Genomic DNA, 18,197 nt, shown 5'->3' on the forward strand with positions numbered 1-18,197 from the left:
CGAGAAGAAAACAGTTCCAGTGACGTATTTGGTCTATAGTTTCGACTTATTGAGGTAGGAGTTTTTTTCTAAAAATCTATTTTATATTACAGAGTTGTTATAAATAGATATTGATGCAAAAAGATATATTTCTATGATTATACTTGTCCTGTGGATGAGATGGTTTGTTAGACTGAATTGTTGGTTGCTTGACTGCTTGAGTGGTGTACGGTTGTTGATAAAAAATTGGTTTGAAAAGTTATTTACTTGGTTATGATGAAAAGTGGTTTGAAGCGGTTTGATTTTGAGTTAGTCTGATTTTATATGATTTAATATTTGAGCTGCTTTGATTTTAAAAAGAGTTTTATTATTGGAATTGATTCGATTTGAAAATAATTTGATATTGGAACTAGTTGAATTTTGGAAAATGATTGAGATTTGGAAATGGTTGAGAAAAGGTTTGAGAAATGTTTGGATGGGACCCGAAAAGGTGGCAATGTCCAAGTTTTAGAGGAGATGCTGCCGAAATTTTAAGTTTTTATTTGAAGTAATTACTTAAAAAGATTTGTTTTTAAACGTTATACGTTTTAAGATTGATTTATTTATCAAAGAAATAATTATGTTTTGAATTGCGATTGTTAATGGACGGGATGGAAAGAATGATGATGAGGATTGATGATGATTTTCTTTGAAATATGGTTTTTGAATGAATTTGAAAATGAGATTTGGATTGATGAATGATTATGATGTTGAGAATGTTGAAATATGATCTTTGAATTATTCATATGGCTTATGAATTTGAAATATCTGAGATACGAGGTTCTTTGGATTAAGTGCCGTGGCTTGCCACCACATGTACCAGGTTAAAAACTCGATACTCTGTTGACCCTACGACGTAAGTGTGACCGGACACTATATAAATTCCTGGAAATGTTACCCCAATTGAGCAATATTTATTATTTGAGAAAAAGCTATGCATAGATTCTTGGGGATGCACGTCGGGGGACAGTCTAAGTACAATTCAGACTTGTCGGGTTGGTTGGATAACCGACAAATGAGCCTCATCAGCCATAGGACAAGCATGCATTATATGCATTTGTATACTTTGCTTGGGTTTGAACTTGTTTTGGTCTGCCTAATTGCTAAATTGTTTGTAACTGCTACTTAAACTATTTGCTATAACTGCTACCTACTTGTGCTTTCCTTGTCTGTCTTGCCTCTGTTTGTCCTGGCGTGCTACATTTGAGAATGAACTTTGGTGCTGAGTTAATGATTGTGTTGTTTGATTGCGTGGTTAGTTTCTGATTGAGATTCTCTTATAAGAAAGGAAAGGTTTTGGATTTTTGAAAAATTAGACATTGCTTCTTCGAAAAGGTTTTGAACGACTCCTTATTGGTCTTTAAAAGATTCATAAGGCAATGATAATCACTGAACTTGAAAACAGTTTTCTTGTTAAATATCTTCTTATGACAACTTTAAAATTTCGTGGTGAAACCGTGTGGTTAGGTTCTCACCCCCTACAACTTTACCTTTGCAGGAACCAGATGAAGAAGTATTAAAAAGAGTTAAACTGCATTTGGTTTTATATGTTGTTGTATTAATTGGATTATTTTCTTCCCTGGTCTTTGTTATCACAAGTTTGTAAGAGGGATAGGAGTTGTATGTTTTATATGTATATTATATTATAAGATATTATGTAAGGAGTCTTGTATATGAATATATGCCTGCTTGTATTTTTCTTAAGATAAAGTATTTTATTTTTCGATTTTCAAAGAACGCAGCGATATAGTGTCGAGTCACAAGCTCCTATTTTAATATTTAGTATGTAAAGTAGTCGTAATACTTCTTGCTATCAGAGTGGCGCAGCCGGAAGCGTGACATTCTGGTAGTGAGGATATTACACCTCATATTCCACAAACTAAAATCATTTAAAAACTTTATTACACACCTTATTTCGGTTTTTAGGGCGGCACCTTTTTACTTTCTCTTTCTGTTTTACTTGCCTTCTTTTTTGTGCCAATACTTCATTATGAGTTTGGAGAATAGCCATAATGTCCTCATCCTCGTCATATAAAATAGCTCCTGATTTGACAGCCAGATCCCAAGCAGCCCTATTTTCAGCCACATCTTTATCCCAACTTTCTCCGTGTTCGTCTTGATTAGTTTCACCGTCTGCATCCTGCTCCGAGTCCTCCGAATCTTCCAGGTTCATTACAGCCCTTTCATCAGCCAACCCAATTTTCTGCACCACTATATTTTCATCCTCTAAATCTGAATCTTGCACGGCATTAGCCTCATCAGACATATGCCAACATACTGCTTACCACTCTCGTCCAAACTAACGTGGATCTCATTAACTACATCTGGTAGAATGTTTTTTTTTCACTGCGCTGTTCGAACAATTCTTCGCATCTTTGCCAATCTATTTTCCAGCTTGATTCTGCTCGTTGGGTGTATAAGGGGCTTCACGCTCCTCCCTACCCTCCACGCCATCAAGTTCAACGCGAACATTATCACCTCCGCCACTAGCCACTGACTTTCACACTACTCCCAGATCTGCCTCCGCCGCTAGGCCATCTGCTGCCCTATTATAATGCGATGCTTTGGGACACAAATTCTAAAAAAACTAAGAAAACATGTATATACTTCTATTTAGCATATCCTCCACCCATTAAAAAGTACGCAATTTCTACATAAACTGATAAAAATAATTAAAATAATGTAGTTATATTGTATATATAATTTAAAAAATTTAACCAATTAAATATTTATTAAATTAGTGAAAATTATATTAACTAATTAAGAGTGAGGAAAAGATGTATGATAATAATGGTTTTGAGCTTGTGTTTTGACTGAAACAAATATAAATAATTGAAGAAATGAACTGTACTTAGCCAGGTCCAAAAAGTTTTTGATGAACAAACAACATGGATAAAAAAAAATAAATTTAACCCAAAAAAACATTTCCATGACAAAAAATACTTTCAGTCAACGCCTTTCTTTTTCCCGCCTCTTCCAAATGAAAACGGCAATGTTCCCAATGCATTATTTCTCATTTCTCTAGTCACTGTTTCTCTCTCCAAATGAAATAGAACAACAAAAAAGCAACGGCAACATCATTGATTCATGCATACACACTACTTCAAAGTTCAAAGATAATACGGCCGGAAATTATTGCCGCCGATCTGAAACTCAAAAAAGAAAAAAAGAAGATGCAGTAAACGCTTCTCACTGTGTCTGACTCTGAACTGAACAGCTTCGCACTGCCAAGAAGAAAAAAATCAGAAGAAGATAATGAAGAAGGGAATGACGTCATCGAGCTGGTGGTGGTTCCGCCGCCTACCGCCCGCCGCGAGCACCGCCAGGGTCACGACGCGTGATGCCGAACGTCACCTTCACAGACTCGGTTAGACTTCTGTAGTCAGATCGCTCCCAACGGTGGCCTCTACGCCGGAACCCTAACCGGGAAGGTAGCCGCGCTGGAAAATAGCTACGGTCGGACGGTTGCATGTGCGAAGGGGAGTGCGGATGGTTCGGGTGGTCGTCGGAGCAACCTACGAAGGTGAGTTTTCCACCGGAAAAATGCACGGAGCCGGAATATTTGTCAGAGCTGACGGAGCACATACAAAGGCTCGTGGACGCACAATTTGCAAGAAGATGAGGTCAAAGAAGCTCACATAATTTACTTTTTACTTCTATCTTGAATTTGAGAATTTCTTAAATTTGTGGTTGATTTTTTCATAAAATTGATTATTATCTCTGTTTTTGGGGTTTTTGGGGTCTTCTGGTTCCTTTTTGGATTATTATCTCTGTTTGATCTACTTTTGTCATTGGAGACAATGGTTTTTCTTTCTGATTTGACCAAACTGCTTTACACATCGTTCTCATGTATGCTCAATGTGCTTTTTATACTCCTCTATGCACCTACTTTTCCAGCATTCACTAGCCACAGGTTCCTTAGCTGTTCAGTAGAATATTTGCTGGTGTTTTCACACTTCATGATTACAAATTTGAGATGAAGCATTTCTTGATTAAATACATCCAATTTTGAATATTGACCCCGGCAATTTTGATATGATCCCCAGTTGTTACCTACAATACAAAACGTTACTCTCTTATTACACTTTCAAACAATGTTCTTCATCTTACTTTTAACATCCCTTTTATCCAGAATTACTCTCAGCTTCTCAAATTTAAATATGGACCTCCCAATACACGTTAGTTAAGACCACGTCACCATCTTCTATGCCACGTAGTAATGAATTTTTCAATCTGAGGCGCGTAATACTTGGATTTATAATTCTAAGCTATCCTTTTCCTTTGTTAAATGAAATTGTATAGTCCGTCTGAGAAGCTTGTTTTTCCAATATGTTCTAATATTTTCTATTCTTTAATTATCAGGTACAGAGAAAGTGATTTAATTAAACTTGACATATTGATAAATGGTGACAGTGTGGAGCCATTGGCTATGATTGTCCACAGAGATAAGGTAATTATTTTGCAGTCTATACATGGTTTGGAGATAAATATCTGACCCTCTAGAAATTTTAATTGATATAAATTGATTCTGAATTTATAGATATATTAAGGGATCAAATTTGATTGGAAAAAATAATTGCTGTGTTATTTTCACTGCCTATTTTTTGGGTTGGAGAGGGAAAAAGAGGAGGGGAGGGGGGAGGGAGGGAGTTAACCATTCATCAGGTGCATTGCAGTTGTTTAGCTGCACGTGTTCAAGCACGTGAAAGTGAAAAAAAAATATATATCAAGTAATCCTATGAGTTTCTGCACTACAGTTTTAAAGAATACCTTCAGTAGTTGAATATTTTTGAGATTCTGTTTAATAAATTTTGGTGTTTGATCTTGACATGGTATTACATATTTCATCATGAAATAGTGAGTGGTTCAAGTTTTTTTCAGCTTCCATTCTTCATAGTTAAGCTGAATTATCAGTGTTCACAAATGAGCATTGTCCATACTGTAAGCTGAAGGGGCTGATATGATATGAGTAAACTTTTTCTATATGGGCACTTTAGTCCCTAAACTTACAAACTGTAAGACAGATCAATTGTTTTTTGTGAGTTTTGGTTGTTTGGAGGAGGGACTTAAATATCTCATTTTGTAAGTTTTAAGGACTGATCTATCTCGTAGTTTTTAAATTTAGGAACTACCGGTTTAATAAACAAAGATCCGGGACTGAAGTGGTCACTCAAGAGAGTTTGAGGACTACTTTGATATAGTTGGTCCTTTATATTTGAACCCTGAATCCAAGAGTATCGAGTCCACTATTTAGCAAATAAGGAGGCTTAAATAATTTGCAATTTGAATTCTGATTATGTCAAGTCTCTTCTTTAACATGTTCAGGTTTTCTCTATCGTGTTCTCCATTTTGAAAATGAATGTTCCTTCCATGTATATCTTATGAACAATATTTTGCATGACAAGGTTTCACTTTGATTCCCTTGCCTTTCTGGTTGCCTGGGTTGCTGTTTGACAATTTTTTTCACATTCGATGTCATTTTTCTAGGTGGCGACATTTCGAGGAAAAAGAAGTTACTTAAGAAACAGGTACTGCCCGATTGATATAAGTTGATAGTTTCAGTTATCAATCAAGATAGCATCATGCATTCACCTTAAATAGTATTTCTTCCTGTATCAAAGAAAATGATTTTGCTTGCATCAACAGGGAAACACGAAACTGGTTTCATAGCAAGTTGATGTTACTGTTATTTTTTAAGATTGTTCATAATGGTATGATTCTCTTTCTGCTGTCAGGCTGAAGGAAAGAAAAGGATGAAGTCCATTGGTAAAGTTGATGTGCCTCAAGAAGCTTTCATGGCGGTTTTGAAATTGGAAAAGGAGGTGATATGATCACGTATACATGTAACGTAAGTTGCAGCATTATCTGAAATTTGTAAATATAAAGTGAAAATTCAAAACCTTGATGTATTACTGCTTTGGTATAACGGTTCAAGTATTGTCCTTCAATGATTTTAAGCTGCATACAGTGCAAGATTTTGTGATTTTGACTCGGTTTCCTTAAGGGAGGAAAAAAAGAAAAAAGTTGAAACGTAGCACAATTATTCTGTCAGGTAGTGTTGATCATATTAAGATTTATTGTGTTTGTATGCTAGACACGCACACATGCGTTTTCGATATTCAATTATGTCTTAATAAAAATTAAAAAATATGTTTAAATATAGTTAAATTTCATTATGTATTAGTTGTATCCAATCTTATTTTTTATTTATATTTTTTAAGAGAAATTCTTCGCATACAAGTGATTAATGCTTGTAAGCCTTACAAGTTCAATTAAAAATAACGATCAAAATGCGCTTCGAGCCGTTCTTCTTTCTCTTCGTCTTCTCCTTCTTTTTTTTTTCTTTTCTTGCATTCTCTTTCTTTCTTCGTTTTGCTGCACGTTCTTCTTTCTTTTTCTCTTCTTCTTCTCCTTTTATTTCGTTTCTGCACGTTCTTCTTTCTCGTCTTCCTCTTTTTCTTCTTCATTTACGTGCTCTTCTCTCTGTTTTCTCGTTTTTTTTTTCGATTTTTCATAATAAAATCTTTATGGAAGAAGAAACAGCAGCAGAATATGAGGAGGAGGAGAGAGAAAGAGTTCTGAATTATGCATAAGATATATTTCAACGAATTTTGGGTGTATTTTCTTAAATCCTTTGGGTGTAGTTTTGTAATCTTTTGGGCGTATTTCTGTAATCCTTTGGGTGTATTCCTATAATCGTTTGGGTGAATTCCTGTAACCGTTTGGATGTATTTCTGTAATCCTTTAGGTGTATTTCTTTAATCATTTAGGTGTATTTCTGTAATCGTTTGGGTGTATTTCTGAAGTTCCATTATCTTCAAAAGGATTATAGAAATACACCCAAAGGATTACGAAAATACACCTAAAATTCGTTGCATAATTCAGAACTCTTTCTCTTTCTCCTTCTCATTTTCTACTGCTTCTTCTTCTTCAAAACGATTTCAAAGCTTGATTTCAGAAATCATGAAAATAAAAAAAAAACGAAGAGGAAGAGGAAGAGGAAGAGGAAGAGGAAGAGGAAAAACTTGATTTCAAAAACCATAAAAATCGAAAAAAAAAAACGAAGAAGAAAAAGAAGAAGAAGAAGAAGAAGAAAAGGAAGAGGAAGAAGAAGAAGAAAAGGAAGAGGAAGAGGAAGAGGAAGAGGAAGAGGAACCGGATGAATAACGCATTAAAAAACCCGTTAGCAACTTGTAAGACTTGTAAGTCAAAAAGACTTGTATGTGTAGCAGACCTCATTTTTTAAATGAGTTTAGAAATAATATATTATCATTTATTAATACAAAATTATTTTATATAATTAAAAAAATATTAAAAATAATTAAAATATTATTACAATTTATCTAAAAATATTTTATATTTTATATGTATACATGTTATGTCTCATGTCTTATTAAAAATTTAAAATTTATGTGTGCATGATTTATATCTATTTCAGTGTTTGTATTTCAAAAATAAAAAGATAATTACTCTAGTCTAGGGAGGACTCAAAGGGGACAAGTAGTGGCCTTGGCCCTCAACAAATTTTAAAAGCTCATATATTATTATAATAGATGTATTGTATATAATAAAATTTAATAGTGTGGTAATAATAAAAAGAGTTACTATTCTTTATGTATTAGGGTTTAAATTTCTCTATATATATTTATATTATTTGTATTTTTTATTTAATTTAGAGTTTTTTTTTACATTTGTTTAAGATTAACTTTAACATTTATAATTATATAAAAAATACTTTAATATTATTTATGATATTATTTTTTCTAATTTTATTTAGTTGTTTATTTTTTATTATTTTTTGATTAATTTTTATCCCTATTATTATATAAAAATACTTTAATATATTTTAAATTCACATAACAAAATTGTTAGTGCAATTAACTTATATTATTTTATGTTATATTTTTTAATGATATAAAATATAAAAATATAACTTACTGTCACATAAATATTTAATAAAATAAATTAATTAACAAAATATTTAAAAATATATAAGTTTATACTTTATTAGATGTAAAATTATAAAACAATTATAAAAACTGAGATAATTCTTTTATTTGATAAGTATTTATTAATTTTTTTAATTAAAAAATTAGTTATAATTATATCTATTATTAAATATATAGCATTGTATTTGATTATACAAGATTTTAATTTTCGCCCCCTCTACTCTTAGATTCCTGGATCCGTCCAACTCTAAACTCTAGCCTTATTCGAAAAAAATCCCAGCATTTAAAATAATTATTTTTACATACAACTTGATGTTCAAAAAAAAATATCAATTATACTACTCTAAAAATATTTGGTTATTCTAACATAATGAAGTTAATTATTTTACTTTAAAATGTTTACTTATTTATTGGCGAACTAATTTGTTAAAAAAATATATGTAATATATGTATAACATATATAATAATATAAATACGTCATGATTAATTTTTTAGTATTCATAGAGCAATTTTTTTTTACACTTGTCATTCAATCAGATTGTAATAGGATATATGATTACATGAGGGGTGTTAGATTAAAAAGCAAAATCAATATAGTCTAATTTAAACTATTGCGACTTAGATTAATGGGACTATTATGTTTCAAAAAAAAATTTTTAAAATAAGTTAAGCAAAGTTTAGAGAATTCTTCATAAATATCATAGAATTGGTCAATTAAAAATTATAATAAAAAGATTTAAAATAGTGCTAAAAAGATAGTGTTTATTTATCTAAAAAGATTATAAACTAATATTTAATTTAAAAAATATAAAAATAACTCATTTTTAAAAAATTAAATATTAAAAAAGATAAATTAAGCAAAATTTAAAGAACTCGTGGTAGATACTATAAAATTGGCCATATTGAAAATTCTAAGCAGAAGAAGAAGTACCCATAGTCTAATTTGAAATCCTAAAACGAAGAAGAAGAAGTAGTTAATCCAAGAATGAGTGAAGAAGAATTTGATCCTTTCTCAATTATGAAACTGTTGGAGGTGCCTCTTCCGGACGCAGAGCTGTTTGCCGCAGACGTGGGATCATCTCAGTTTCAGTCGCCCTCATCCTCCAATGTGCCTCTTCCTGAGTTTCCAATTGGCAATCAACAGCCTCTGTCTCTGCCTCAGCCTCTGCCTCTGCCTCTGCCTCTGTCTCTGCCTCAGCCTCAGCCTCTGCCTCCTCTGCCTCTGCCTCTGCCGGAGTTTGCAGCCAATGTGCCTCTGTGGCAGTTTCCAGCCAATTTGCCTCAGCCGCAGTTTGCCGTTGACCTGTGTGGCTATCAACAACCTCAGGCACAGCCTGAGACAGTATGGAGTGGGGATGAGAACAAAGAGTTCGACATGGGAGCACCTCAGTTTCAGTGGCCCTCTGAGTTTCAGTCTCTGCCTCTGCATCATCCGGTCTGGACTGGGGACGAAAACCACCTTCTTGCCGCCAATGTGGGTGGTAATCAACAGCCTCAGCCTCAGCTTCCGCTTCCGTCGCAGCTTGCCACCGATGTGCCTCTGCTGCAGTTTGCCGCCAATGTCGGTGGTAACCAACAGCCTCAGTTGCAGCTTCCGCCTCTGCATGAGTTTCCCGCTGACGTGTGTGGCTATCAACAACCTCAGGCACAGCCTGAGCCCGTCTGGAGTGAGGATGAGAACAAACAGTTTGAAATAATTATTGCTGAATGTCTTCCGGAAGAAATGCAGAACCGGTGGGAGGCTGTGGCTGCTTGTCTCCCCGGGAAGACCCCCGAGCAGATACAGGAACGCTTCCAGAAGAACATCAATCTCATCCATAAATCTTATAGCAATCTGCATCACACCTCCATCGCACCTGCTGCACCTCCCACCACATTGGAACGCAATCCACCCTCCCTCCCCGGAACAAGTGAACAAAACCAACCTGCCAACACCAACATAATCGAACACCAACCTTTAACTAAGACTACTGAAAGAAAGAAAACAGTTCATTGGACTCAACAAGAGAAAGAGTATGTATTATTCTATTGCTTTTTCCTCCACTTTTATTGATTATTATACGAGCATAATATTCTTTCTTGGACTCAGAAACCAAAAACACCTCAATAAACTAAATGCATATCAATATTACTTAAATGTCTCAAATCAAAAAATACAATATCAAAATCCTAAAACACATTTTTATATAATAAAACACAGTAAATTGAATCTAATGGATTCGAATGAAGTAAAAAACGTTAATAGAATGAAAATCAAATCAAGTGAATTCGAACTAAGTGTATAGTTAAAATATTAATAAATCGAATGAATTGGTTTTGATTTACATGTTCGCTTCGTCTCCCATTGTTCGAATCTAATGGATTCAATTTGCGTGAATTTTGGCTATAAAGTTTTTGTTTTAAAAAATAATTTATTAAATTAGTTTTTAAAAGATAATTTTTAAAATTATCTTCTAAAAACTAATTTAATAAAAATTATCTTTTATTAGATTCGAATTATGAAAGATGAATCAAACATGTAAATCGGAGCTAATCCATTCGATTTATTAGCATTTTAACCATGTACTTAATTCGAATCTACTTGATTCGATTTTCATTCGATTAACGTTTTTCACCTTATTCGAATCTATTGCATTCGATTTATATAGCAACAAGCTTTGGGACTTTGATGTTGTATTTTTTGGTTTGGGACATTCAAATAATATTAATGGTGCATTTGGTTTATCGAAGTGTTTTGTCCAAAAAATAAATAAAAAAAAAGATTTGATATCTAAAAATATGTTTTTTTTCTGAAATAAAAAAATTATTATTTCTCTAAATTTTATTTTTCAACTTTAATTTCTTAAATACGATTTTTTTTTTCAAAGTAAGTTCGCCGCACCCCTGTTAATTCCCCTTCAAATTATAAAAAAAATTGCTAACTCAAATTCTTAAACTTTACAAGGGACAATGGCAATCATTATCATCATCTTCAGAATACACAGAAATAAGTCATATTTTTAATAAAAATAATGGTTTTTTTAATTTATAATGAAAAAAAAATTATTGTTAAATATGGCTTATTTCTGTGTACTGTATATGTATGGAGACGATGATAATGGTTGTCATTGCTGCTAGTAATATTGAAGAAGTCATGGTTGTTGTCTATGTATTTTTGTGTACTCCCATATACCCTTAAAGATTATGATAATGGCTTAAAAATTTGAGTTACGTGAATTTGAAAAAAATTCAAATGAACTTCACCAGGGGTTAGGTGAACTAGCCCTAAATAAAAAAAATCGTATTTAAAAAATTAAAGTTAAAAAATCATGTATAGAAAAATAATTAATTTTTCTATTTTATTTCTGAAAAAAAATCCTCTAAGTATCATATATCATTGTAATTTTTTAATAAATTTTGTTAATAATTATTTTAAAAAATGTCTTCACAGGTTATTTCTTAGAGGATATAAAGAATTAGGACGTAATTGGAAAAGAATTTCGAAAGATTATGTCAAAACAAGAACGAAAGAACAAGTTGCGAGCCATGCACAAAAAATTCTAAAGAAATTAGCTGAAAAAACAGAAAAAATAACATTCGTGACGAATCATAGTAAGTTATCTTTTCATTCTTAATTAGTTAATGTAATTTAATCCTCACTAAATTAGAAAATATATAATTCATTATTTTAAATTTTTAAAATTATTTATGCATGGTAGTTACACTATTATAATTATTTTTTATGTAGGAACTATATCATCATCTGAGTTTTTTAATGGATAAAAGATTTGTTTAAAGGAGACTACTCAAGCAAAAAGAATACTTGATTGAATTGAAGAATTTTTTTAGGTTGAATATATATATAGTAGGGTAATATATTTAGTTTGAATTAATTATTACCTTAATTTTTTTTTTATTTCAAAGCATTATAATAGCGTAATAGATGGCTTACCTAAGTTTGTAAAAAGTAATGTAAAAATGTGACCATAGAAAAATAGTGAATTTAATTATAATAATAATTTGTTTATTAAAAATATTTTATCTTTTAGCTCTCCGGCTTTAATGATAATGTCAAAAAAAAACTGTGAATTAGACTCGAATTATAATTTTAGTGACTATGCCAAAGGAACTATCAATAAAACGAAATATCTTTTTAAAGAATTATTATTTAAAATATACTAATTAAACAAACAGGAATAACTATTTGAAAAAGGTTGAATGTCACTATAAGAACTTAAGAAGAGTTTGGTTACTTTCTTTTAATACTTAACTAGTATTTTTATCCGTAATACTATTATTACAGAAATATAAATTTTTTAAAATTATGTTAATTCTGGTATTATAGATTATGACACAAAAAATTTATAACATTAAATTATTTTTATAAAATGGTTATAAGAGATAAAAATCTCCATCGGCTAAGAAGACCAGAGTCTTAAATAAAATTAAATAATAAGTTTTTGAATTATTATTTTTAAATGAAATAGTTTAATTTTTTTATTTAATTCTAGCATTCATTATTTAAAATTTGAAAGAATTTAACGTGTATATTTTTATATTTAATTAGATATAAATTTATTGCACAAATAGAAATAATTAATTTTTATACTTGCTATTTAAAAATAATATTTTTTCTATATATATAAAAATATAATTAGATATTAACATAAAAAAATTTATATTGATAGTTATAAAATCAACTCATTTTTTTAAAACAATTGAATCTTGATTTTAATTTTTAATTACAATATTAGTATTTTTTTAAAATTATATTTAATAAATATTTAAAAAAAGTAAAAATATATATTAAAAAGATAAGTAGTAAAAATTTAAAATTAAATAAAAAATATATATAATTATATTATGTTGTTAATTTTATTTTTTATAGAACATAAAGGTAGAAAAAAATAAAGAATGAGATAAAAGAGAGAGAAAGATAAAGAAGAAGAATGAGAGAGGGAGTTTGTTAATTTTGAAAGTTAAAAAATTTTTTTATTTTAATTATAATAAAAATATCTGGTGACACATTTTGATTTGTCAAATTACTAATATAAAATATGAATTATAAATTATATATAGAGTGAGAAGGATAAAGAGAAATAGAAAAAAGAGAGAGAGAGAGATAAGAAAATATAAGAAGAATTTTTACTAATTTTAGAGAAAAATATTTTCTCTAAATTTTAATAAGAGAATGTCATGTGACACATTTTAGTTATTAAATTAGTTTGTAATATATAAATATAATATATAATATAGCTATATTTCAATTTTAGTATTTTAATTTAATTTAAATATAATTAGAGAATGTTATATTTTATATTTTAATTGTCAAATTCGTAATTAGTCATTGATAATGATATATAAGAGAGATAGAATGAATGAAGAAATGATAGAGATATTGAAAAGAAGAGAAAAGAGGAGAGAGTTTTTTAATTTAAAAAAAAATTAATTTCAATTGTAATAAGAGAATAATATATAACACATTTTAACCTTAAAATTAAAAATATATAATAGATATAATAGATATGACAGTAATGAGAAGAGGGTTGAGTGTTACTGTGTTAGTATAAAATTATATGCAAATTGCAAAGTATTTGTCTATTTGATAGTTTGCTATCCATGATGGAGCTACATATTTACAAAATTATCCTGTATCAGTGTGCTATATTTAACTGATGCCATTTAGGGGTGTTAAAATTTAAATCGATTCAAATTAAATCGTTCATCCAATTCAATCCAAATAAAAAATTGATTAAAATTGTATTAATTTGAATTTGATTAGATTTTATTTTTTGTAAACTGCTGGATTGGATCGGATTTTGAATTTACTTTTCACAACCGATCCAATCCAATCTAAACCGTATAATGTGTTATAATATTATTATTTTATTATTATGTTTACAATTATACTTATAACATATTCAATTTGTTTTATATTTTTATATTTTTCATGTATTATTATTTAATAATATGTTTTATGTTCAAAATGTGATTTATTTATTATTTTAACTAACTTATAATTTATTTTTTTTATTATGTTATCGTTGGGTTTTTAAGATATTGTTAAGACTTGTTATGTCATTGTTGGTTATTTAAAATTTGATATTGAGACTTGTTATATATATTTAATTTTTTTAATTTACAAAACCGTAAATCCAATATAATCCAAACCATTCAAAATTAGATCGGATCGAATCGAATTTTTTAAAAAAAATCATCTAATCCAAACCGTACCGTAAACACCTTAACGCCACTTATGAAATTTTACTTTATTAATGTTATTGTTGCTCTTTAGAATAAGTGGCTTTTGCAACAGTACCTTAGTTATTTTTACTTATCATGAAGTCTAAATCGTACATACTAATACTATGACGGCTTCAAATAGGAAAATGAAGGTAAAATGTAATAAATTGTTACCCAAGAAATATTTTTGCAAACTACCAGAATGTTTAGGATTATCAGCAACTTTTATTGATTGTCTTAGTGTATAAATGCTCGTTGGACAAATTCCATTGATAAAACTAAATATATCGTTATCAACGAAGGTAATATTTAAAGAGAACATTTAAAATTTATTTCATCTTTTGTTAAAAGAATTTTTGTATTGTATTTTAATTGATTGATGTATAATTTATTCGGCGTTTTTCGTCATATATTATTAAATTTTTTAAAGGATTTTCTTTTCAAAAAAATATAAAAACATTTAGAATTGAATTAAAACAAAAAAATAATAAATTAACTATTAAATTTTTTTCAAAATTATTTATATAAAAAATGTCATACTCATCGATCAGTATTTTATATATATATATATATATATGATTTTTTTAAAATAAAATTTATTATACGAGTTATATCGATAACAAGTTCAAACCTTTTAAAATTTTTACAAATAAAAAATTACCTAATTTATATCCATACAATATATAAAATAATTACTATATTATTATATTATAGATTAAAATTCACTAATTTAAATTTATTTTTATTTTTAATATAACTCTTAGAAATAAATAAAATTTTTATAACTAGATGCAGTATAACAAAATATATATAATATTAATTAATTTTTAAAAAATTCTAAAAAAGGTAGTTTCTTTCTAATAAAGTTTTATTAGAAAATTAATATTATAAAAGCAAAGTTCAACCAATACGATATAATAGGTTATTAAATATATTTAATATAAAACACATTGAATATAAATTTTTGTTGAGGTTAGATTTTAAATAATTTTTAATTAAATTTCAAATATTCTTATTTTAAAGAGTTAGAATATTTTAACATCATTTTTTTCGTATTTTTTTATTCGAGTCTTTAATTTTTTAAATTATAACCCTTATTTATAATTAAGGGTAATGTTCAACACTATCAATTAGCCATACATATAAAAATACGGAAATAATTCTATAGTCATAATTATAATCTAACTTTATAAGTAATACAATGAAACTATATATAAGTAAATAACTAAATTTTATCTATATCTATAGTTATATTTCATAAATAATATAATCAAATTTTATTTATATATGTTTATAATTAAAATATGAATAAAAATACAAAAAATGATCATGATGGTTAATTTTTTTCGTTCATAATTTTTTTATTATTTTTTTTGTGAAAATTTTAATTATTTTAATAGTTAATTATTTTCTAAAAAAGATAATTGGATAACATAAAAAAATTTTTATTAAGAATAATTTATTTAGATGTAATTAAAAAATAATTGAATAATAATATAAGGTAAAAAATTAATATTATTAAAAGATAAAACAAAAAATAAAGTTTATCTATAAAAAATTAAAAATCATGCCTTTTTTTCTAAAATTTATCTACAAATAATTTTATAAGTATTTTATGATGAATAAAAATATTAAACACGTACTGAAATTTATTTTAGTAAAATTTATTTTTATTCTGTTAAACGTTAAATAAATTATTGAAAGAAATTTTGTTCCTTATATTAGAGGAGAATGATAAACTTTCATACTTCCATTATGTTATGACAATAATTTGACCCTATTATTTTTAAAATCATGATTGCACTTTATGATTTTTTCACTTTTATCTATGAATTTTTGAAAGTGGAAAATAATAATAATAATAATAATAATAATAATAATAATAATAATAATAATAATAATAATAATAATAATAATAATAAGGGATAAGTATGATTTTAGTCCATAACGTAGAGGTCGAAAATTTATTTCGTTTCTGGCTTTTTTTTCGCTACAAAATTGTCCCTTAGGTTTCAGTTTGTTTTAAAACCGTCATTCGGACCATAATGCCCCTATCCCTTTTTCTCCAAAATCATGCAAAGCACCAACAGAAACACAAGCATAAGCACCACCACCATCACCACACCCACCACCACCACCACCACCACACTCACCACCACCCACCACCCACCACTTACCACCACCACCACCACCACCATCATCATCATAATCATCATCATGGATAATGGAATCATAAGAACTCAGAATCCGAACCACCACTACCACCCCCCACCCACTGCCACTCCATCACCATCTGCATCACACCAACCAAAACTAAAAAAATCAACATCATCATCGTCATCTTCATCAGAACCCAGAACTCAGATTCAGAACTCAAACTCAGAAAAACAAGAACTCAACTCAATCATCATCAAGAATCCAGAATCCAAAACTCAAACAAACCCATAACTCAAACTCAAAAAAATAAGAACTCAACTCAAAAAATCATCAACATCATCAGAACCTATTACTTAGGATCTAGAACTCAAACTCAGAAAAAGAAACCCAGAACTTAAACTCATCATCGTCATCATCATCAGAGTTCTGGAGAAGGCGAGGGCAACAATGACAAGGGCGAGGCGGCGACGACGAGGACGAGGCGACGACGTCGGCGAGGGCGAGGCGGCGACGACGAGGACGAGGCGACGACGTCGGCGAGGGCGAGGAGGAGGAGCAGAAACGGCTCGACCCTCGCAGTGAGATCCAACAGCGAGGCGGCGACGAGGAGGGTGAGGAGCGGCAGCGGCGGCGGCGGCGAGGACCCCTTCTCTCCCCCCTCCTCCCCGTTTCTCGCACTCCCTTTCTTTCTCTCCCCACCCCCGCTTCTCTGTATCCCTTTCTTTCCTTTTTTTATTTATTTTATATTTATTTTATTTTATAATTTTTAATAAGGGATAATTTGGTAATAAAAAAATAAAATTGATAAAAATGACGATTTTAAAATAAACTGAAACCTTTGGACCATTTTATAGCGAAAAAAAGGCCGGAGACAAAATAAAATTTCAGTCTCTACGTTGAGGGATCAAAATTATACTTATCCCTAATAATAATAATAATAATAATAATAATAAGTATGTCACAGTAAAAAAAGAAGCACATCACCAAATAATTTATCATCCGAATTATAAATGAGTTAAATCGATAATAGGAGGGCTAATACCAAAAAAGTCGATAACAGGACTAGAGATTTACAAAACCTTTCTTAAGTTCACAGAAAAAACGCTTATATTTGTGTAACATATAAAATAATTACCATATTATTATTATTATTACACATTTTATATATATATATATATATGGACAAAAAAGTCCAACTGATTTAAAGTAAATTTTTTTAATATTTAATTAAATTGTTCTTGTATTTAGTACATTTTTTTTGGGACCTCCTCTTAGTTAAAAGTATAATCATTATAATTTTTGTAATTATTATTGTTAGGGGTGTTTCCAAATTAGATATAGTTAAAATTTCAATACAATTTACACTAAATTCATCATATCGAATTCGATATCTGCACTTTTTATGTTTGGATCTAATATCTAATATATCCATAAAATAAAAAAAATTATTTTTAAACATATTTACTTCTATGAACACTTTTTATGTTTACTTTTTTCAGAATTTTTTAGAATTTTTTTAGAAATTTTTCAAAATTTTTTAAAACTAATTAATATTATATATATTTTATTATATTACATCTAATTATAAAAATTTTATTTATTTTTAGTGCTTATATTAAAAATGAAAATAAATTTAAATTAATTAATTTTAATCTATAATGTAATAATAATATAGTAATTATTTTATATATCGCATGAATATAAATTAATTTTTTTATTTGTAATTTTTTTAGTGCTTATATTAAAAATGAAAACAAATTTAAATTAGTTAATTTTAATCTATAATGTAATAATAATATAGTAATTATTTTATATATCGCACGAATATAAATTAATTATTTTTTTATTTGT

General features: G+C 28.9%; 1 protein-coding gene across 2 annotated transcripts; it reads left to right on the forward strand.

Annotated features, from left to right (window-relative positions):
- Positions 1-27: 27 nt before the first annotated feature.
- LOC112708004 (uncharacterized) lies at positions 28-6,005 on the forward strand. 2 transcript variants are annotated; one of them, XR_003156189.2, is made up of 4 exons: positions 28-54; positions 4,381-4,468; positions 5,506-5,546; positions 5,754-6,005. XR_003156189.2 is itself a non-coding variant. In XM_025760085.3 (4 exons), exons 1-4 carry the CDS (start codon positions 3,508-3,510, stop codon positions 5,773-5,775), a joined length of 285 nt encoding a protein of 94 aa, XP_025615870.1. In that variant the 5' UTR covers positions 3,030-3,507; the 3' UTR covers positions 5,776-6,005. The 2 variants fall into 2 exon arrangements, 1 of the variants encoding a protein (XP_025615870.1); XM_025760085.3 differs by lacking the exon at positions 28-54 and adding an exon at positions 3,030-3,641.
- Positions 6,006-18,197: the final 12,192 nt, after the last annotated feature.

Source organism: Arachis hypogaea, chromosome 8, assembly GCF_003086295.3.
Source record: "Arachis hypogaea cultivar Tifrunner chromosome 8, arahy.Tifrunner.gnm2.J5K5, whole genome shotgun sequence".
In the NCBI taxonomy this organism is placed as follows: Eukaryota; Viridiplantae; Streptophyta; class Magnoliopsida; order Fabales; family Fabaceae; genus Arachis; species Arachis hypogaea.

Excerpts from the sequence above, each read along its gene's own strand:
- LOC112708004 (XM_025760085.3), top strand. The coding sequence starts at position 3,508 with ATGGTTCGGGTGGTCGTCGGAGCAACCTACGAAGGTGAGTTTTCCACC. Across the intron at positions 4,469-5,505 it reads TGATTGTCCACAGAGATAAG|GTGGCGACATTTCGAGGAAA; the intron begins GTAATTATTTTG and ends TCATTTTTCTAG. Across the intron at positions 5,547-5,753 it reads AGAAGTTACTTAAGAAACAG|GCTGAAGGAAAGAAAAGGAT; the intron begins GTACTGCCCGAT and ends TTCTGCTGTCAG.